General features: G+C 40.0%; 1 protein-coding gene across 1 annotated transcript; it reads right to left on the reverse strand.

Moving 5' to 3' along the window:
* Window positions 1-1,132: 1,132 nt before the first annotated feature.
* On the reverse strand, window positions 1,133-19,879 carry LOC134302704 (thymidine kinase 2, mitochondrial-like). Its single transcript, XM_062987883.1, has 10 exons — window positions 19,698-19,879; window positions 12,962-12,999; window positions 9,972-10,046; window positions 7,613-7,666; window positions 5,787-5,876; window positions 5,099-5,172; window positions 4,336-4,424; window positions 2,994-3,073; window positions 2,052-2,132; window positions 1,133-1,361 (listed from the first exon to the last, which is right to left on the reverse strand). Exons 1-10 carry the CDS (start codon window positions 19,831-19,833, stop codon window positions 1,269-1,271), a joined length of 810 nt encoding a protein of 269 aa, XP_062843953.1. The 5' UTR covers window positions 19,834-19,879; the 3' UTR covers window positions 1,133-1,268.
* Window positions 19,880-22,550: the final 2,671 nt, after the last annotated feature.

Here is a 22,550-nt window from a genome sequence, read left to right on the forward strand (position 1 = left end):
TGGAATGGAATGGAACTTTGGATTTTCCCATAGACTGTGACAGTTTGCAAAGGGTATGAATAATTTTGGACATGCCACTTTATGTTCAAATGTAAATAAAAGCTGAGAAATATTTTTTTCCACAATGATGCCTCTTGTACATCGTCTTATTATCTTCTGGGAGACGCCTGTGTCATTTCTGGTCAAAAAAAAAAATTTGCTGGTTGAATATAAGTAACTTTGTCAAAATTCGCCAGGGGTATGAATAATTTCAGGCTTCACTGTATATATATATATATATATATATGTATATATATATATATATATAGGATATATACTGTATATATATAAGGATTATTTATTAATAATAAATAAGTTCACCACCTATCATTTTTGTACTATTTAAGTACAGTAATCCCTCGCTATATCGCGCTTCGACTTTTGCGGCTTCACTCTATCGCGGATTTCATATGCAAGCATGTCTAAACATAAATCGCGGATTTTTCGCTGGTTCGTGGATTTCTGCAGACAAGGGGTGTGTTCGAAAAGCTAGGGAGCTCTCTACATAGGCGCATTTTACGTCATCCTGTGCGCGCTCCCGATTAGGAGGCTGTTCCAAATCCTAGATGCCTTAATATCCTCACTTCTTAATATTTTAACGTTATTTTCACTCAAAAACGAGTGAGCATCCGATGCTGCCTTAGTGATCAAGGCAATCCCAGAATTCATTGCGGGTCGGGCGCTCTTCTCTCACAGAAAAATAAACATGGCTGAAGGTACGGACAAACGAATGGAGTTCTTTTCAAACGTAAATAAAATATTACTGATTTTTGACTTGTATAAACTTGTACCGAGTGTTTTTATTTGCAAGTTCGGGCTTGTCAGGAAATGTAACCGTTATCGGTACATGAAGGGAGATGTTATATTGACGTTAGCATGCTGTGCTACCTCAATCCATTGGTTTTAATGACAAGATGCTAAATGCTAAAGCCGATGGAATCGGGTTATAAAAATAACCATATAAACACATGTTTTTACTTTGTGGATTTTCACCTTTCGCGGAGGGTTCTGGAACGCAACCCCCGCGATCGAGGAGGGATTACTGTATACTACAAACTACACTTGCTACTTGTTACAGACAACACTGAACAGGGAATTTTATTCTTTTAATTTATTCATGTGTATAACAAATAAATACATAAAAAACTCAAAATGTTTTTTCCAACTTGCTCTATAAATAGTTGCGCTTTAATAGACTTTAGAATGTCGCTCTTCCTCCGCCGCCTTGCTCAGTGGAGCACACCGGACTTGTTGAAAATCTTCTCTCTGTTCTCCTCGTACTGCTGCAGCATCTTTGGAAGGTCGCTATCAGCCGCTAGCACCTGAAAAACACAACTTTTACATTTATTCTATATTCTATATATAATATTCTAACTAACTCAACCGAACAATACCAAACCAGCTAACATGCAAACAATATTCTTAAATAGAGTATAATATAGCCGAACTCAAAACCTGCTAGGAATATCGTTCCCGAGTTCTGCTATTTTTTACTCTACTTAAGAAGAACTCCAAAAAGCCGCTCAGGTGGCGCAGCGGTAAAGTACGCTAGCGCACCAGAGTTGGGTTTCTAGATGCATCGTATCGAAACTCAGCTCTGCCTTTCCGACTGGGTTGGGCGGCAGAACGAACAACGTTTGGCTGTTGTTCAGGGGCTTAGGGGTGGCCCCTGCTGGTTGACTGACGGCGCCTGCACAGGGCTGAGGAATAACATTGAGGGGGGTGTGACCCTCCGTGCGCGGTGTCACTCGGTGTATGAACTCGGCTCGTGCGGGTGAAAAATGCAGGCTGTACTGATTGCGTGCCGGAGGGGGCGCAAGTCGGTTGAGTGGCGTCCTCAGTCAGCGGCAAAAAGGGGTCGAATCAGTATAGAGGACACAATCAGGGTAATTGGACACGACTAGAATAGGGATAAAAGTTGGGGGAAAAGTGGGAAAAATAACTCAACCCAGCCATAACACATTAGCTAACACACTTCCTACCTCCAGGCTCCGAAACGTTGAGGCACTCACCTGGACCGCTGCTGGAACTGGAAAGCTGCTTTGTTTTATCAGCCAGTCTTCGTAGAGCTGGTGAATGGCCTCCAGGTACGCCTGAAACACAACAAGTACAACAACACAACGTTCTTCTTTAAAATAAGATATACTTTATTTGTCACATATACATATACAGGTGTACAGTATAATGAAATTCTTTCTTCGCATATCCCAGCTTGTTTTGGAAGCTGGGGTCAGAGCGCAGGGTCAGCCATCGAACGGCGCCCCTGGAGCAGATAGGGTTAAGGGCCTTGCTCAAGGACCCAACAGTGGCTGCATAGCAGAGCCTGGATTTGAACCGCCAATCTTCCGGTTGACAGCCCAAAGCTCTACCCACTAGGCTACCACTGTCCTGTTTACACACACACGGTTTGAAAACATTTTTATTAGTGCAGGAATCGTGGTCTCAAGCTTTGGTTCTTCCGTCTGCTCACACATTGCACAGATCCTCCTTAAGTCTGTGGTGGGGTAAGATGACGGAGACACAACCTGAGCAGTTGAAGCAAGAGCCTGAGATCACAACAAGGGACGGTGGACATCACTGGAGGGCGTTGTACTTTCGACTGGGAGTGGCTCTTGTCCTTGCTGACATCACTTTGCAGTAGGATTGCCGGGATTCTTCTCACAAACAGTTACAACTGTGCAGGAAGACACCTGGATGGACAAGCCGTGTGGTACGACGACTACAAGCAGGTTTAGGATTGGGATGGTCCCACACAACCTCACTGACGAGCTTCACATATCACATTAGCATTTGTGCAGACACATTACAAACGTGTTTGGTATAAGACACAGGAAGCAGGTATTGCAGGTCACATTAACGACATCTGGATTGATTCAATTAAAAAGTGCACACGGTCTGATAGCATGCTGCTCAAACAACACAAAACCATCGTTTTAATCTTATCGCCCCCCTACCAGTGGAATGACTTGCTCTTCTTCTCGACATCTCTGCTTCAAGCGCTCGTAGCACGTCTGCGGAGACGTCTGCAGGTAAACTGTGAAAGAAGAACACCTTTTTTTAAATAACGCTACTACTACTACACACACAAACACACCCACCTTATACTGCCACTCACTTATGTTCACGTTATACCTGTTTAAACAAATCATTACAATGACTGTCCGTAACATTTGGGGGGGCAGGACATTGATTGCTCATGTTCGCAGCATCTCAAAGCTCACACAGTGCTTCCTGTCATCACTTCTATTTGAAATACGAATACACAATTTTACAAAGCTGAATTGTAGAAAGTCCATTTTGTTTGTTTCTTTATTCGGATTTTAATCTCATGTTTTACACACTTTGGTGACATTCATGACAGGAACGGTACTCATTCATTACACAACAATCATCAGTTCACAAGGTTATATCGAACACAGTCAGGGCCACTCAGGTGGCGCAGCGGTAAAAAGACACGCTGCAACCAGGGCTGGATTCTGAGTACGTGGTATCGAATCCAGCTCTGCTTCACCAGTTCGAGGCCGGGCGGCTGTATGAGCAACGATTGGCCGGTTGCTCAGTTGGGGGGGTGGGACAAAGAACCGGATGTGGGTCTCTCTCCGTCAGAATGCGATTACGACCTCTGCCGGCTGATTAGAGGCGCCTGCACAGGAGATGAGGAAGAGTGCCTTTAGGGTGTGTCTCTCCGCATGCAACGCTAGGTGGCACCAAACTCATCAATGTGTGGGTGGCAAAAATGCATCCTGCATCCCCTCATGTCACGGAGGGGATGTGGGTTAGCTTCGATCTCCTCGGTCATGGCAGGGTTCGGCATAGACAGAGAGGAAGCACGATGCAAATTGAACAATTGAAACAATTTGGGGAAAAAAGAAAAAAAAACACAGTCAGGGACAATTCATTGTCTCCTATTCACCTCGCTTGCACATCTTTGGACTGTGTGAAGAAACCGGAGCACCCAGAGGAAACCCACACGGACACAGAGGGAAACATGCACACAAAAACTCCACACAGAAACGACCGGAACCGCCCCACCTGGGGACCGAACCTACTTTGTTCCTGTACAGATGTACTCTGTGTAACATCAACATGAATTATTTCGACAGGGGGAGTTTGTGGGGTTATTCTTACTATTCTTACTGATGCTGTGTGTTCCACCTCGGTGGGAATCAGACGAGGCTGCGTGATACAGTCTGCCCCATAGTACCTGTGTTGTATCAGTACTAGGTGATGCTGTGTGTTCCACCTCGGTGGGAATCAGACGAGGCTGTGTGAGAATGGGGGGGGGGGTTAACTTACCTATAATATCGACTGGAATGCTGATGTTGGAAATGATCCACTCGAACCACTCTGTCAGGACAGTGTAATCCACCTCAGGCATCTTACCACTGTAGGGGAAAGAAAAAAACTTACATGTTTACAGTCTAACCCTTCTCACTCCAGCTTGAACAATGTGAAACCCACTGCTGGACGACCTCGCGATCACTATAGTCCTGCTGATTTTGGCACACTTTATTTTTGTTATTTTACTAGCAAACAGACTACAACTCCATGTAACGTTCACTCATATTAAACATTCTACATAGATCTTGTCATTGAAATGAATAGTCTGAACAAACCTCTCTGCTTGGGTATTACTGAGGGGGAGGCTGGGCATTGTGGCAGGACAGCCGATCAATACTGGATAAATGAATCACCGCTTTTGTGTCACAAACTGCTGATCCCGACTCGCTGTGCACCCATCATTTAGATTAGGAAAAATGATCATAAATAAACTAAATCTTATCAGTAACATAGAACTCCAATAAGGCCTCAGCTAATAAACAAACTTCAACTACATTTAAGCAAAAAGTGCTTCTCAACTTGTGGAAACAAAGGGTTACCTTATCAACCTACTGATAAAAACACACCTAGTGAGAGGAGTATTTTTATATCTGCATATTTGAATGTTTTTCTGTGGGTAAACACCTGTATTTTTCTAGTTCTCGTTTGGATCTTACAGGACACTGAAGAGACGTGGATACGAGAATGTATTTCCACAGCTTTGGAATGTGATGCGTACCTTCTGTACAGGTTTTCCACAAAAATGTATTTAGCGCTGTACAGCGATCTCTCCATCATCCTCAATGGAGCTTCCTGCACACACACGAAGATATCGTACAGATTAGATTGTGTTACACTAACTACTTTACAATTACAGTTTACCACATTTGAGAAATGGTCAGGACAGCCGATGAAACTTAGATGAAAACGGCTGGTTGTAGTTTAATTACTATCTATCTATCTATCCATCCATCCATCCATCCATCCATCCATCCCTCTATCTCCCTCTATCTATCTATCTATCTATCTATCTCTCTATGTAATCTATCTTTAGATGTTTTCTCTGCTTGATGCATGCCAATAATTTGACCCTTCTGAAACAGATGAACATCTTTTCCACGACCACAGGATGTGTGGTTGTTTAACAAATGAGAAGCTACTCACTGCATCAGTTAGAGTTAAATAACTTGTTGCCAGCTAAAACAATCACCCATGCAGTAATAATCCAATGGTAGGCTCTTACCTATTTGCTTAGTTAAATCCAGGTGGTGACCTTTTTTTGGCCAGGCAGTGTATATGTATATATATACTGAACCAAATATTATATCTTAACTGCAACCCCATGTCACTGTACTCAAACCTCCATTCCTTCCTCATCTTGTTCTCGTTTTTGTACCCCATTAAAAGTATTCAAACAAAACCCTTACTGTGTGTTTGAGGTGTTGATCCAGCATCGTCAACTGGACGTAGGTCTGCAGAGTGAGTCCCCATCTTTCTGGATCCTGATACATCAAACCCTTTTAAAAAGAACAATTCAGATTATTCAAACGCTATGAATAAAGCTCTCGTTCTAATCACACGTACCTACAATCTCTTTTGAGTATGAACAAACTCCCATGCAGCTGAGCGACGCTTGTACTGTTTCTCTGTTGTATCACTATATGGTTGGGCAGGGGGCGGTCATTTATGAAGAGTTGTGTTATAATCGGTTCCACGACAGCACCTATGTTTGCGCTGGCCATAACTACACCGTTAAGCAGAGTTATGCTGGCTGTTAAAGGGAGATGGCCATCAAATTTTAGTATGACGATATATCAAACTTGCCACTTGGTTTTGTAGAGTGGTGAAAGGATCTGGAGTGGCTCGGTGTTTGTTTGGGTGTGGCCCCTCCTCCCTCTCAACACTGTTTTTGCCAAGGATGCCACTACTTTGGTAACTTATGGGTGCCAAGAAAAAAAGGTCGCTCCTAAGACCTACATTCCACAGATCAAATTGATGTGAAGGGCTTGATTTTTAAATTTGGATCACCTGGAGTGCACGTCGCTGGTCGTTAAACGGCATTCCACATTTAGATTTGTCCATTTGGGGGTCCCTTTGTGTGGCACCTTTGAATTTACACTCATGAGGACACATACACAATAGTGCCTATTGGCTGCAAGTGTCTGATTACTCATAAATAATGTCATCAGAAACTCTTAATTTAACCTCATGAGAGCTTCTGTGCATGTAACGCTGTATTGTAGAGCTTGATAAAGGTTTGATAAACTAATCCCTCACCCATGTGGTTATATCAGCTATTGTCGAGTGGTGGTTCTTGATGCCGTCTGAGGGATCAAAGATTCACAGGCGTTCAACTTAAGCTTGCACCCTTGGACTTTACGTACTGAGGTTCCTCCCAATTCCTTAAATGGTTTAATGATATTATGCACTGTAGAGGGAGAAATATGGGAATCCCTTCCAATCTGTCTTTGAGGTTCATTGTTTTTTAACATTTTAATCATTTTCTCACACATTTGTTGATCATCTTTGCTCATCAGAGACTCAGCCTTTCCTGGATGCTGCTTTTGTACCAAACCATGATTACAATCACCTGTTTGGAATCACATTATTATTTAGTTCCTTCATCTGAGTTTTCACCCTCTCCTGTCTTATGCTCTTTTACTGGGTTCTCAACCTCTGAAAGATCTGTTAGAATGTTCCTCAGTGATTCTGTTAAGAAGATTCTCTGCCTCAGTCATTGAAATGTCTATTAAAAATTGTGAAGCAAATATAAGCACAAAGTCCTGATGTCCACTACAGTGTACATTGATAAATGACCTGTTTCTCACATGACAATAAATAAGCTCAGTTCTGAAAACTCACTTAAATATTCCTAAGATGTTTACTTACTTGAAACAATCAAATTACAACAGTCGAAAATTGTTTTAATTATAATGATAATGCTTATCTAATAATGCTTTTTTCCATAAAATGTGCTTGTTGTGATGGTTGCCATATTTACAAGACACAAAGAGGAATTTAGAAAGACACCCCCGCCCCCACATGTGATGTCATTTTAAAGCCCCAGTTGTCCATGTTAAGAATCAACAGGCCTAAATAGAGTGACCTGTTTAGTATGAGAGATATTAGCAACAATGTCCACTACAGTGGACACAAATGAACTGCTGGGTCTAAGGAGGTTAAAGTGTTGCCATTTAGGAGCTCGATACTCATCGATGACACGCGTGTGTGTATTACTGGATAATCGACTCACCAGTGGGTTGTGTCCTCGCACGTTCCTCCAGTTTGAAACTGGTTCAGTCAAAACCTGCAACAAATTCACGAGCACACAATCAGTACCTCTGATCCCAGTCCTGACCCGAACCTGAACTTTTTGACAACCATAATGTTCATCTACGATCACATTAACTAATTCACTCATTTTCTGCTGGGTTTGTTGTGCCTGAACCGATTGTACGCCAAAGCAGTGACACATGTTGTTACTATATCTTTTGATTTCAGAGCCTTCTACAGATCGATGGTTATCGGACCTTTGGACATTTCTGATCAGGCTTCTACCAACATAGACAATAAACCATTTAAAAAGATACAGACCCTTTGAAAATACATACATAGAGTAATACAGACATCAAATCATCAAAATATGTTTATTTTACATTATTTATTGTGATTTGTTTATGATGTGTTGCCCCACACTGCTACTGGTAAGAAAACAAATCCAACTGCTTATTGTGTAAAGGCGAGGACGCAGCACCTCCCTCACTATTGATCAGATCGCAGTCTACAAAAGAAAAGTACAAGTATACACAATGGGTGTGTTCGAAAAGCTAGAGAGCTCTCTACATAGGCAGCATTTTACGTCATCCTACGCGCGCTCCCGAGAAGGAGGCTGTTCGACATCCTAGATGCCTTAATATCCTCACTAGTTGGGCATTTTAAAATTTCAATGGTATTTTGACTCAAGAACGAGTGAGCATCGGAGGTGTCCTTAGTAGGGATGTAACGATACACTCTACCCACGATACGATGTGATGCCATTCACGATACGATTTTTTAAAACTGAAATTGAAGACAAATTATGACAACGTTTCCTTTTATTATTTTTCTTAAAAAATAAAATAAAATACTGTATTTGTGGTTATGTTTTATTTATCTAAATAATGAATTCCCTTTTATTTCTGAGGTAAGTACAAACTATGCAAAACAATTCTGAATTAAGCCCAATTTGGCTGAAAATCCCCGAATTTGGCAACCAGGCTTATAGCGCCATTGATGTTCAACAAGGCAAGGTGTATAGCGCCAGTGCCCTCTGCTGTTTAAAGTGAATATCGATTCATTTTACATGTCAAATCGACTTGAATCGTGGAATTTTTGAATCGGTTATTAACTGTATTGTGGTCAGTGATGGCATAGTTACCTTTAAAAAGTAACTTAGTTACTTTATTGATTACTTGATTTTAAAAGTAACTAAGTTAGATTACAAGTTACTTTATTAGTTACATTCAGCAGCTGCCATAATGCAACTGGAGCTGCGTAGGCGATTGAAGCGGAATAAGAAACAAGAAAGACGCGGAAAACGGAGTCCTCTGTTCACAAGTGTAAGTAAGATAAATAAATAACATTTTTAGAGACAAATAAATAACAAAAAGACGATAAATATCCAAAATTTTTCCGAGTGGGGTTTGTAATGAGTCTGTAACTATGGTGATATTACGTCATCACGGCCCCACGTGTAGTACGTAGCGGTGTTGTGTGCATACTGCACACTTCTGTACTGAAAGTATGCACTTCTTTACCGGCCAAGTAGTGCATACTTCCTCCAATCTAGTGCATACTCTGTAAGTATGCGATTCCGGACGCAGCTCGTGACTTAATTGTCGCATAGGCCAAACGTCACTCTCCGAGACGCAAAAATAGTAACGCACAGTAACTTGGATAAGTAACTTTAATCTGATTACTGGACTGGAAATAGTAACGCGTTAGATTACTTGTTACTGAAAAATGTGGTCAGATTAGAGTTACTAATCACTTACTGACATCAGTGATTGTGGTGAATCGTTACATCCCTAGTCCTTAGTGATCAATGCAATCCCAGCGTTCATTGCGGGAGCTCTTCTCTCACAGAAAAAAAAAACATGGCTGGCGGTGCGGTGAGTTATTTTCAAACGTTAATAAATTCTTATTGATTTTTAACTTGTATAAACCAATAAACTTGTAAATCCAGGTGGTGACCTTCTTTTTTGGCCAGGCAGTGTAAATAACAATTGTTATCCCCCCCAGGGATTCTCCATATTTCACCACTAATTAATTTGCACGTTTTCTGCTGCGTTTCTTTTGCTTTAACCGACTCTACAAATTTAACATCAAGGCAATAACACACGTCGCTCACATTGATCTTCTGGTTTCAGTGGCTTCTATGGTGCAGTTGGACCTGTGTTTATTTCTAAACGTTTTGTTATCGGGCCGTAAAGAAACAAAACCTTGAAGGAAGTTTGCCTGAGGAGCTCACTAGGTAAAAATAACCTCACAACTTAACTTTGTCATAAATATTTCCCCTACAACATGGCTCTACAGGTGTGCTGTGTGTTTCTATGACATAAAAAAAAACGCACTTCGATGTTGCTGGTTTTGCTGAAGTACTCCAGACACGTCGTCTTCCCACTCGCTATGTTTCCCTCGATGCAGATCTGTAAACACAGATTCGGCAAAACCTCAGATTACGTTCTACACTTACACGACACAAAACCATTACAATTTCATAAGTTCTTGGTTTATCAAAAATATTTTTACAAAAAGCCCAGACTGTTTGAATGTTTCACTACAGCTCATGTTCATTAGCTAACGAGAAATACCTATTTTGTACAGCTGCAAGTGTAGTGCTGAGTTTATCTAAAGGTACTTTTGCTGAGAATTAATCTAAGGTGGTAATCGTACGGTCACCCTAAAACACAGTCCTACGGTCGGCCTCGTTATGATCAGTTTAACGCCTGCTGTGTCTACACATTTCACTACTACACTGCTTCGTCTTCCTTCGCTCAGGGTGTGTGAAGGGGAACAAGGTAAGACAATACTTCACTTATATTAAGTTACATTTAAAAAGTCATTTGTTTTCCTTGGCATTTGAGTCCATTTGTGGTTTTATTTTATTTACAACCTCTGGCAAAAATTATGGAATCACCACTCTTGGAAGATGTTCTGTCAATTGTTTAATTTTGTAGAAAAAAAAGAAATCACAGACATGCCACAAAACTATCATTTTTCAAAATGTCAACCTTCTGGCATTAAGAAACAATAAAAAAAAAGAAACAAATATAATAGTTGTGGTCAGTCACAATTGCTTTTTTTAGATCAAGTAGAGGAAAAAAATATGGAATCACTCAAATCTGAGGAAAAAATTATGGAATCACTGTAATTTGCAGTTTAAAAACAAAACATCTGCAGCAGATTAGATTTGCTAATTATTCTTCAGTTTAAAAAGAGTGCTTACACCTCGGAGAGCTGTTGCACAAAGCAGATTGTCATGAATCATGGTTCCAACACAAGATATGTCAGTTGAAACAAATGAGAGGATTATAAAACTCCTTCAAGAACATAAATCATTGTGGAATGTCGCAAAAGATGTTGGTTGTTCCCAGTAAGCTGTGTTTAAAATCTGGACCAAGTACAAACAAAATGGGAAGGTTGTAAAAGGGAAGCATACTGGTAGACCAAGTAAGACATCAAAGCATCAAGATAGAAAACTTAAAGCAATATGTCTTGAAAACAGAAAATGCACAACAAAACAAATGAGAAACAAGTGGCCGGAAAGTGGAGTCAACGTCTGTGACTGAACTGTAAGAAATCACCTAAAAGAAATGGGATTTACATACAGAAAAGCCAAACAAAAGCCATCATTAACACCTAAAAAGAAAAGAACAAGGTTAAAGTAGGCTAAAGAAAAGCAATCGTGGACTGTGGGTGACTGGATAAAAGTGATCTTCAGTGATGAATCGCGAATCTGCATTGGGCAAGGTGATGATGCTGGAACTTTTGTTTGGTGTCTGTCCAATGAAATTTATGAAGATAACTGCCTAAAGAAAACATGTTAATTTCCACAGTTGTTGATGATATGGGCCTGCATGTCGGGTAAAGGCACAGGGGAGATGGTCTTCAATAAATGCCAAAGTCCACATTGAAATTTTGGACGCTTTTCTTATTCCATCAGTTGAAAGGATGTTTGGTGATGATGACTTCATTTTTCAATATGATAATGCATCTTGCCATAGGGTAAAGGACGTGAAAACTTTCCTTCAAGAAAACATATAATGTCAATGGCATGGCCTGCAAATAGTCCGGATCTCAATCCATTTGAAAATCTCTGGTGGAAATTGAAGAAAATGGTCAATGACAAGGTTCCTGCAAAGCTGATCTGGCAACAGCAATAAGAGACAGTTGAAGGCAGATTGATGAAGAATACTGTTTGTCATTAGTTAACTCCATGCCTCAGAGAGTTTAAACCATTATAAAAGCCAGAGGTGGTGCAACAAAGTAATAATGGTGCAGTGTTTTCTAATGATTCCATAATTTTTTCCTCAGATTTGAGTGATTCCATATTTTTTTCCTCTACTTGATCTAAAAAAAAGCAATTGTGACTGACCACAACTATTATATTTGTTTCTTTTTTTATTGTTTCTTAATGCCAGAGGGTTGACAGTTTGAGAAATGATAGTTTTGTGGCATGTCTGTGATTTCTTTTTTTTCTACAAAATTAAACAATTGAAAGAACATCTTCCAAGAGTGGTGATTCCATAATTTTTGCCAGGGGTTGTATATGTTTATATGTTGGTGCGTATGTATATTATTTTGTATGTATGTTAATGATTTGTTAAATGTTGCACAGTTGAGTGGTATTTATACCTGATTTTAATGTACAGTACAGCACTTTGGTTGACACACGTTGTCTTTTAAATGTGCTATAGAAATAAATGTGACTTGACTTGACTATTAAGGTTTTGACAATTAAGTTCACAAAAAGGAATGCTGCATAAATTAATTGAATGATTTCACTGTGTTACTATGGAACAAACAGTCTGAAATCCTAGACATTTTGGGTTGGGGTTGGTGAGCAGGGAAGATCTAGTGTGAACAGGTGCGAGTCCTCTATGCATTTTACAATTATGATTGGTTAATTGTTATTTGGTGACAATTCTCATCATAGTTCCATCATACGATCTAGCATCTGAAGGAGATCAAGCTGTCGCTCTATGTTAATGATGCTATTAGCTGGAAACATCATGGTGATGCTCTGTTTAACAGGTGTAAACCTTGACCTATCTATTGGGATTTGACAATTTCTATCATGTACCATGATAAAAAAAACTAAACAAAAAAACACACAACTAAAAGACTTGGGTTTATTAAAGTATGTTGGGTATCCATCTTTCAAGCAACTGTTAGTTTAGTTTAGTGCCTGAAATTTTGTCTTTAACAAAGACAGACAAATAACAACATTCAAGATTTAGATGTTACTGAAAACAAAATCCTCTTACTTTCTTGTAAGTTTTATAAACTCATGATGTCAGGATACATTTGTGTGAATCTAAAACGAAGGAATGCTACTCACCACTGGTTTCCTCTCTTTTCCGCTTCTCACCAGTTTACCTTGAGAACAGAAGAACATAATTAACAACAGATCGTCAATGTGGGAATCAGAACAGCTCAAATAAAAACCGCTCTGTGTCTGAATGTTGGACGTTCTGCCCGGTTCGATTAGATTCAGGTCGAGTACACAGTGTTCGATTCATCAGTCAGAGAGCTGGACAAACGGTTCTTTTCTCTGTAGCGTCACCGACATCTGCTGACCGAGAGAAAACCCTCGAGTCTGAAAGGACAGCAGGAGACCTTGTTTTCTACTGCGATGTTGCATCGTCGTGCCTGTTGCAGCCGTCACATTTAATTCAGCTTTTATTCATTAATTAAATAAACTTTATTTTCAATATAAATACTCATGACTTATTTGTATTGATTTTAAGTGGGTCAGTTTGACCCCTCGTGTTCATTTATCATCACTCCATAAAAAGAAAAGAATTCCAAATGTAAAATAATATTCAAAATATATCAATGGCATGTTAAACTGTTGTATTTTATATGTAGGTCTTTCAAATGTACATTTACAAAGTTTTAACATGCATTTTTAATGCATTTTTTATTAAAAACCAGTGAATTGTCCTTATTGAACCATGATCTGTGAGAGCTAAAGAACAAAATTGCACTAAATATTGAAATGGTTAGTAATGGAGTTAATAATAAGATATAACAATGATTAAACATGCTCCGGGTCGAAATCCCTTCATTTTATCATCTTCTACACTATATTGCCAAAAGTATTCGCTCGCCTGCCTTCACATGCATATGAACTTGAGTTCATCCTGAAAAACTTACCATATAGGAGCACTTTGTAGTTCTACAATTACTGACTGTAGTCCATCTGTTTCTCTACATACTTTTTAACCTGCTTTTACCCTGTTCTTCAATGGTCAGGACCCCCCACATGACCACTACAGAGCAAGTATAATTTAGGCGGTGGATCATTCTCAGCACTGCGGTGACACTGACATAGTGGTGGTGTGTTAGTGTGTGTTGTGCTGGTATGAGTAGATCAGACACAGCAGCGCTGCTGGAGTTTTTAAATACCGTGTCCACTCACTGTCCACTCTATTAGACACTCCTACCTAGCTGGTCCACCTTGTAGATGTAAAGTCAGAGACGATCGCTCATCTATTGCTGCTGTTTGAGTCGGTCATCTTCTAGACCTTCATCAGTGGTCACAGGACGCTGCCCACGGGGCGCTGTTGGCTGGATGTTTTTGGTTGGTGGACGATTCTCAGTCCAGCAGTGACAATGAGGTGTTTAAAAACTCCAGCAGCGCTGACACATGTCAGTGTCACAGCAGTGCTGAGAATGATATGCCACCTAAATTATACCTGCTCTGACCATTGAAGAACAGGGTGAAAGCATGTTAAAAAGTATGTAGAGAAACAGATGGACTACAGTCAGTAATTGTAGAACTACAAAGTGCTTCTATATGGTAAGTTTTTCAGGATAAACTCATGTGTGTGAAGGCAGGTGAGCGAATACTTTTGGCAATATAGTGTATTTAATGCCCATTAGGTGATGCCTATAAATAGATAGAAGATCACACCGGTCCCTTTTTCTATAAGGATTCATGATAAATTTATAAGAATTTATAATGATAAATAAGCACTGAAACATTGTTTGGGTTTTTTACCTGATTTGAGTTCTGTGTCCTTTCATTTCAACCACATCCTGTTTTAGCAAAATGCATTATTGTTTTTCTTTTATGAAAGACACTCTGATGAGTCAACAAAACCAACCGAAACGGCATATTAATACACGCAAGAGACCTATCGCTTACTGAAGTGATTACTTAGATCTAGTACAGACCTACACCCCATACACAGAGTACTCAACCATAAACATGAAATCCATTTTGACACTACATTTAAGGTATGGGACGCTTTATTTTCCACTCCTAGTAACTCTGGCAGCAACAAAACAAAACACACAACACAAAAAAAAAAGCTTCTTACAAAAGCTAACTGGTACCAATTTAAAACCTTACAGGATTACGAAACCCCCATAAAGCGGGACACAGGCGGCGCCCTTATAAAAATAGCAGAACAAACAAACTATCGTGACAACAACTTCACAAACCCTGAAGCACAACACTATCAAAAACGCCACCACATAAAGCCTCGTCGGACTCGAAGTCAACTCTAAATGAACACAACAACAACGGTTTGAAATATGATTCGCAGTATGCAAAATAAAGGAAACCACTCCCAAATCCAGCATTTATTTACCACAAAGGAACCATCTAACCACTGAAATGGAAATGGCAAACAAATAAGTAAGAACCTTTAAAATACACTCAACACGAAACAAATAAGATATTTGTCTACAATAAGATCACACATTACCCCGTATGCCTAGATAAGCTCAATTACCAAATTTTTAACGCCTCCCACAAGCTGCTCTTTCGAAGCTTCTAAATCACAAACACAAGACTGGCAAAATCCCAGCAGTTCGGAAGAAAGCAGTCATCAGGCTCATCTCTAAACCACAAAAGGACGACAAAGACCTCAACAATTATCTCCCCACTGCACGGACAAGCCGTCAGTGTTTGTTTTTTTGTTTAATAGGATGTTAATGTCATGTTTTACACACTTTGGTGATATTCGGGTCAGAAACGGTAGCTACTCGTTACACAAGATTCATCAGTTCACAAGTTTTAACGTCAAACACAGTCATGGACAATTTTGTTTCTCTAATTCACCTCACTTGATTGTTTTTGGACTGTAGGAGGAAACCGGCACTCCCGAAGGAAACCCACTCAGACACAGGGGGAACATGCAAACTCCACACAGAAAGGACCTGGACCGCCCTTGCCTGGGGATCGAACCCAGGACCTTCTTGCTGTGAGCCAGTGCGACAGTGCTACCCACTGAGCAACCGTGCCAGCTGTCAGTGTTTGTATTTCAATGTCATGTTTTACACTTTTGGTTACATTCATGACAGGAACGGTAGTTCATCACTTCTCAAGGTTATATTGAACACAGTCATGGATGATTTAGTGTCTCCAATTCACCTCACTTGTATGTCTTTGGACTGTGGGAGGAAACCGGAGCACCCGGAGGAAACCCATGCAGGCAGCCCACGCAGGCACGGGGAGAGCGGTCAGTGTAAAACCATAGAGAGGATGGTAAACTGCTGGCTGGTACAAAAATCTAAGTGAATTTGGAAGAGCTAGAAGCACAACAGATCACTAGGTTTTCAGACAGACCCATTTTATTTTTTGCTTTTACTTTGTTTGACACTTCAGCACAACCACAGAACCACTCAGACCAGTTCCAACTGCCTCATTCTTTATCTGCCAAGTGCCAACACCCTTCTTGTTACTTAATGGATAGGGCGGCACGGTGGCTAAGTCGGTAGCACTGTCGCCTCACAGCAAGAAGGTCCTGGGTTCGAACCCCCAAGTGGGGCGGTCCGGGTCCTTTCTGTGTGGAGTTTGCATGTTCTCCACGTGTCTGCGTGGGTTTCCTCCGGGTGCTCCGGTTTCCTCCCACAGTCCAAAGACATGCAAGTGAGGTGAATTGGAGACACTAAATTGTCCAAGACTGTGTTCTATATAACCTTGTAAAGTGATGAACCTTGTGTAATGAGTAACTACCGTTCCTGTCATGAATGTAACCAAAGTGACGTTAAAATCCTAATAAACAAACAAACTTAATGAATAAACTCTGAAGCTTTTGGTTCTCAGACCATGTCTCTGAGCTCAGCCAAGAAACCACAAGGAAAGAAGTCCAAACAAACACTTAAAATCTATCAACTATGAACCCGACTGGACTACAGTAGTCTTATCTTTGGAGAAGCAACAAAAACCTATACACATCTATTATATTATACCATTCAGCAAGATTCTATATTAACTTTGTCATTTTACTTAAGCAATAGAACACTCGAGGTCGTGTGTTATCGCAAATAACATCACGGCTGTGATTTGGTCGCAGGCACGAGCCGAAGGCGAGTACAGTAGATCATCACAGCCGTGATGTTATTTGCGATAACACACGACCTCGAGTGTTCTATTGCTTTTATACAACAGTTTTTACAAAATAAATAAAGAAAATAAATCAAAGAAGCCCTGAATTTCATAATAAATATGCTTTAATATTGGCAATACCTTCCACCAAAAAGTAGTTCCACAACAAATATAAAGTTCAACACTACAAAGCAGACATCCCAAGTTGCAAAAACTCATTTCAGAGAGGTAAGAACAAGAAGAAAAAGGCAAGAACCTCCGAAGGGAAAAAAATAAATAAAAAAACTCTCGCACACACCAAAGGATTATGGGTGATAACAGAACTTCTAGGAGCTGCTAACTGGGCTAACTGTTCGCGTTACAAACACATTAATGTTCCCTACATAGTGCACTAGATTGTGTATCAGATCATGGATATATATTCCCTACATAGTGCACTAGATAGTGAATTAGACACTTGATTTATGTTCCCTACACAGTGCACTGGATTGTATATCAAATAACGGATTTAAAACGCGACCGGGAAAAAAAATCGGTGTCGCCTGCGTGCGCGTTTGTGTGCATGAAGCTTGTCGCTAATGGCAACGCGTCAGCGGAGTAACACAGTTGTGGTGTGAAAAGGCCGTGCTGTTATCACGAATATCAGCACGGTTAGAACGCTTCTCAACCAATCAGATTGTAAGGTCGGAACTAACTGTTGTATAATGTACAACAAAGCGTATAGAAAAACGAAATTATGAGCATTCCGTTCATCCAAAAAACACTGCAGATTTAAAATATAGAGAATATATACAATCAAAGATATAAAAATGTAAACGACTGAAATATGTATAAAAAGTTACATCTATTAATATTCACATCCCAAACTTTGCACATAGTGCTTATTGTAGCTATGAGTATTGCACATGCAGAAAGATTCACATAGTGATGTTTACACATGATTATTGCACATTAATTGCACGTTACAATGTTGTGTATTCAGTATTTGATTATTTTGTTCTGTTCAGGAGTCTATCGGCATTCGGGTAATAGCTATTCCTAAATCGGACCATATTGCAGCATAGACTACTATACCTTTTACCCGAGGGCAAAAGGGTAAACACATTTTGACAGGGATGAGTGGAGTCACTGGTGATGCTCCTGACTTTTGACAGGCGTCTACACAATTTTACAATTAGGATATTAGAGAATACATACTTAATTTTTGTAATGTTTTTATAGTAAGTATTACTCCCTACCAATTAACTACTACACTCTTCATTGTATTACAATTTATTATTTTATTACTTTTTTGTTTCATGAATTATTAGTGTTAGACTTTTACTTTATAATGCAGTTGTTAAGCAGCTTATTTTACACGTCACTACTACAACTTATAAAATTTAACACAATACATTCCTACATTTAACTTTAATTATTTATTTATTGTTGTTATTATCATTCATTAGGATTTTAACATCATGTTACGTACTTTTGTTACATTCATGACAGAAATGGTAGTTACAGGTTACACAAGATTCATCAGTTCAGGTTTAATGTCAAACACAGTCATGGACAATTTTGTATCTCTTTGGACTGTGGGAGGAAACCCACACAGAAAGCACCCAGACCGCCCCACCTGGGGTTCGAACCCAGGACCTTCTTGCTGTGAGGCAACAGTGCACTTTTATTATTATGATTTCACTTTTTATGCTTTATTATTGTACCAATTCTGTAGATTCTGTAATTCAGGTGTCAATAGGTAAGTACTACAATATTATTTTAAAATATTTATACATTACTGATTTATGCAAATTATTACACTAACCATATAGGACTTGCAGCTCTGTATAATCTGTATAACAAAATAAACTACGACTATAAGCTTTATTGCGGTTTAAAGACCGGGATGAAGAGAATGATGATGACTCACACAGAAAGCACCCAGACCGCCCCACCTGGGGTTCGAACCCAGGACCTTCTTGCTGTGAGGCAACAGTGCACTTTTATTATTATGATTTCACTTTTTATGCTTTATTATTGTGCCATTGATGACAACAATATTCCTCAAATCTTAAAAGCTATTTCTAATATTTAATTATTTTTTTAATCCAAATGGGAGTGTGTGTAAGTAAGATAGTGGGTTAGAATACTTTTAGATTACAGTTTTACGTTTCATGCACTTTGCAGACGCTCCCTTAGTTCTTCAACGCAGTTAAACCAGACATTTAATAAACAGCGTTAACTAAATATTAAGTAAGGGACTTTTTGATATACATTTAATTGCAGTTTCTTCCTTGTTTAATGCAGAATATATTCGTGCTATTTTATTCATTTTTGGATGTTTATTGGCCGAGAACAGGAAGAAACTCGAACGCCAGGTGAACATCCCAATATAATACCAGATAAAATAATATAAAACCAAATTAAAAAATATAAATATAACTAACATAAACCATTTACATGGTATTATATTATATTATAATAAACTACAAATATGGAGTATAATATTGAATGTGACATTAGTGTGGTTAACTTGGTTGGTGCTCCGTAAGGGAGCGTCGACATAAGACTTCGGTTATTAGCCTGCTAAGTTAGCTTTCAGTATGCTAATTTAGCTTTTAGCAATAATACACGAATTTATTTGCCTGGTTAAATAACGACAGAAACCGACTGTTTCTAACACACATATAAAAGAACTAAAGCTCACAGTGATTCTGTGCGGAACATCGTTACTTCAGAACATCTTTCCTACCTGTTAAACTCGTGCTGAGGTGAAACCGGCGCTCCGCACGCCCGAGTCTTGTAACACAATAATAAGAATTATTATTATTTACGTTTTTACATAAACTACGATATAAACCGTAAAAAACGGTATAATAGCGATTCATGGTTCTACATCTCACACGCCAAACAAACCGTCGACACACGACATCCGCCGACTCTCCGCTGACGTCACGCACACACGTGACACGGTGGTGTTCGGAATCACGCGGTACACACTCGCTCCCTACATGAGGGCAGGAACCCGGGACTGTAGGGAGCGAGTGTGTACCGCGTGATTCCGAACACCACCGTGTCTCATTCATATATATATATATATTATATAAATATACAGTATAAATATATACATTACATATATCTATATATATATACAGTCCCTGACAGAAGTTCTGTCGCTTATCCATGTTGTGGAAACAAAAGCTTATAACCTGACTTTAAATTCATCCATTGGTTTTAGAAATGACTCATATGAAAGCTGAAACCCTCCCAAATGAGGTTTAATTTATGAAAATAAATTTGCTTCACTGCAGAAATATTGATCATTTAATGAACACAGAAAGGTCAGATTTGGGCAAGACAAAAGTTTTGTCGCCTTGTCATATAATGCCCCCAATCCTAGTTTACAGCCTCACCTGTGCTCACTAATTGATCGGTTAATTAGTGGGTGTGTATAAAAAGAACCCCAGCACCCCAGACCTTCACTTGAACTGCAACTTCACCTCTGACAACATGCCAAAAAGCCACCCTGCGACCAAAGCCTTGATTATCAAGAGGCTGAGGACCAGATCCACTGCAGAGGTGGCTGGCACCTTTAATGGGTCTCAGCGTCAAGTACAAAGAATTAAAAAAAGATTTGAAGAGACTGGAGATATTTTTGACAAGCCCAGGTCCGGCAGACCCCGCAAGACAACTGCTAAGGAGGAACGTTTGTTGGTTAGAAAATCCAAAGCCAGCCCCTCTTCCACTGCAGCAGAGCTCCACCAGGCCTGGTCACCTGAAGTCCCTGTGTCAACTAGAACAGTTTGTAGGATTCTGTCTCGAAATGGCCTCCATGGTCGAATCAGTGCCCAGAAGCCAGCACTAAACAAAAGGCAATTAAAAGGCCCACAGCCTGCTAAATGGATGGACGCTGGAAAAGTGGCAGAAGGTGGATTTCTCAGATGAATCTTCAGTTGAATTACACCACAGCCGCCGCAAATACTGCAGGAGACCTACTGGAGCCCGTATGGATCCAAGATTCACCCAGAAAACTTAAGTTTGGTGGTGGAAAGATCATGGTCTGGGGTTACATTCAGTATGGGGTGTGCGAAACATTTGCAAGGTGGAAGGCAATATCAATAGCCTAAAATATCAAGAAGTATTAGCTACCTCTTACATTCCCAATCATAAAAGGGGCCAAATTTTGCAGCAGGATGGTGCTCCATCTCATACATCCATCTCTACATCAAAGTTCCTCAAGGCGAAGAAGATCAAGGTGCTCCAGGACTGGCCAGCCCAGTCACCAGACATGAACATCATTGAGCATGTTTGAGGTAGGATGAAAGAGGAAGCTTGGAAGACAAAACCAAGGCATGTAAGACTGCATTCTTTGCTATTCCTGATGACCATCAATAAATTGTATGAATCATTGTCGAACCGCATGGCTGCAGTCCTTAAAGCTCATGGAAGTCACACAAAATATTAAATATGGCTCTAATAGCACCACAACTTCATTCACCAATGTTATGAAACATATCTTTGTATTTGAAGTAAATTATTTGTTTGATTTTCACATTACTTTCTGTGGGTGACAAAACTTTTGTCTTGCCAAAATCTGACCTTTCTGTGTTCATTAAATGATCAATATTTCTGCAGTGAAGCAAATTTATTTTCGTAAATTAAACCTCATTTGGGAGGGTTTCAGCTTTCATATGAGTCATTTCTAAAACCAATGGAAGAATTTAAAGTCAGGTTATAAGCTTTTGTTTCCACAACATGGATAAGCGACAGAACTTCTGTCAGGGACTGTATATGTATATCTTCACTACAGAGCAGGAATTATTTGGGTGGTGGGTCATTCTCAGCACTGCAGTGACAATGACATGGTGGTGGTGTGTTAGTGTGTGTTGTGCTGGTATGAGTGGATCAGACACAGCAGCGCTGCTGGAGTTTTTAAACACCATGTCCACTCACTGTCCACTCTATTAGACACTCCTACCTAGTTGATCCATCTTGTAGATGTACAGTCAGAACTCCAGCTATCAGGTTGAGGTCAGGACTCTGTGCAGGCCAGTCAAGTTCTTCCACACCAAACTCACTCATTCATGTCTTTATGGAGCTTGCTTTGTGCACTGGTGCGCAGTCATGTTGAAACAGGAAGGGGCCATCCCCAAACTGTTCCCACAAAGTTGGGAGCATGAAATTGTCCAAAATCTCTTGGTATGCTGAAGCATTAAGAGTTCCTTTTACTGGAACTAAGGGGCCGACCCCAACTCCTGAAAAACGACCTCACACCATAATCCCCCCTCCACCAAACTTTACACTTGGCACAATGCAGTCAGACAAGTACGGTTCTCCTGGAAACCGCCAAACCCAGACTCATCTATCAGATTTCCAGACGTAGAAGTGTGATTAATCATTCCAGAGAACACATCTCCACTGCTCTAGAGTCCAGTGGCAGTGTGCTTTACACCACTGCATCCGACGCTTTGTGATGTAAGGCTTGGTGCTTGGTGATGTAAGGCTCGGATGAAGCTGCTCGGCCATGGAAACCCATTCCATGAAGCTCTCTACACACTGTTCTTGAGCTAATCTGAAGGCCACATGAAGTTTGAAGGTCTGTAGC

Source organism: Trichomycterus rosablanca, chromosome 25 (assembly GCF_030014385.1).
Source record: "Trichomycterus rosablanca isolate fTriRos1 chromosome 25, fTriRos1.hap1, whole genome shotgun sequence".
Classification (NCBI taxonomy): domain Eukaryota; kingdom Metazoa; phylum Chordata; class Actinopteri; order Siluriformes; family Trichomycteridae; genus Trichomycterus; species Trichomycterus rosablanca.

Excerpts from the sequence above, each read along its gene's own strand:
- LOC134302704 (XM_062987883.1), bottom strand. The coding sequence starts at position 19,833 with ATGAATCGCTATTATACCGTTTTTTACGGTTTATATCGTAGTTTATGT. Across the intron at positions 13,000-19,697 it reads CCTCAGCACGAGTTTAACAG|GTAAACTGGTGAGAAGCGGA; the intron begins GTAGGAAAGATG and ends TCTGTTCTCAAG. Across the intron at positions 7,667-9,971 it reads GCAAAACCAGCAACATCGAA|GTTTTGACTGAACCAGTTTC; the intron begins GTGCGTTTTTTT and ends AATTTGTTGCAG.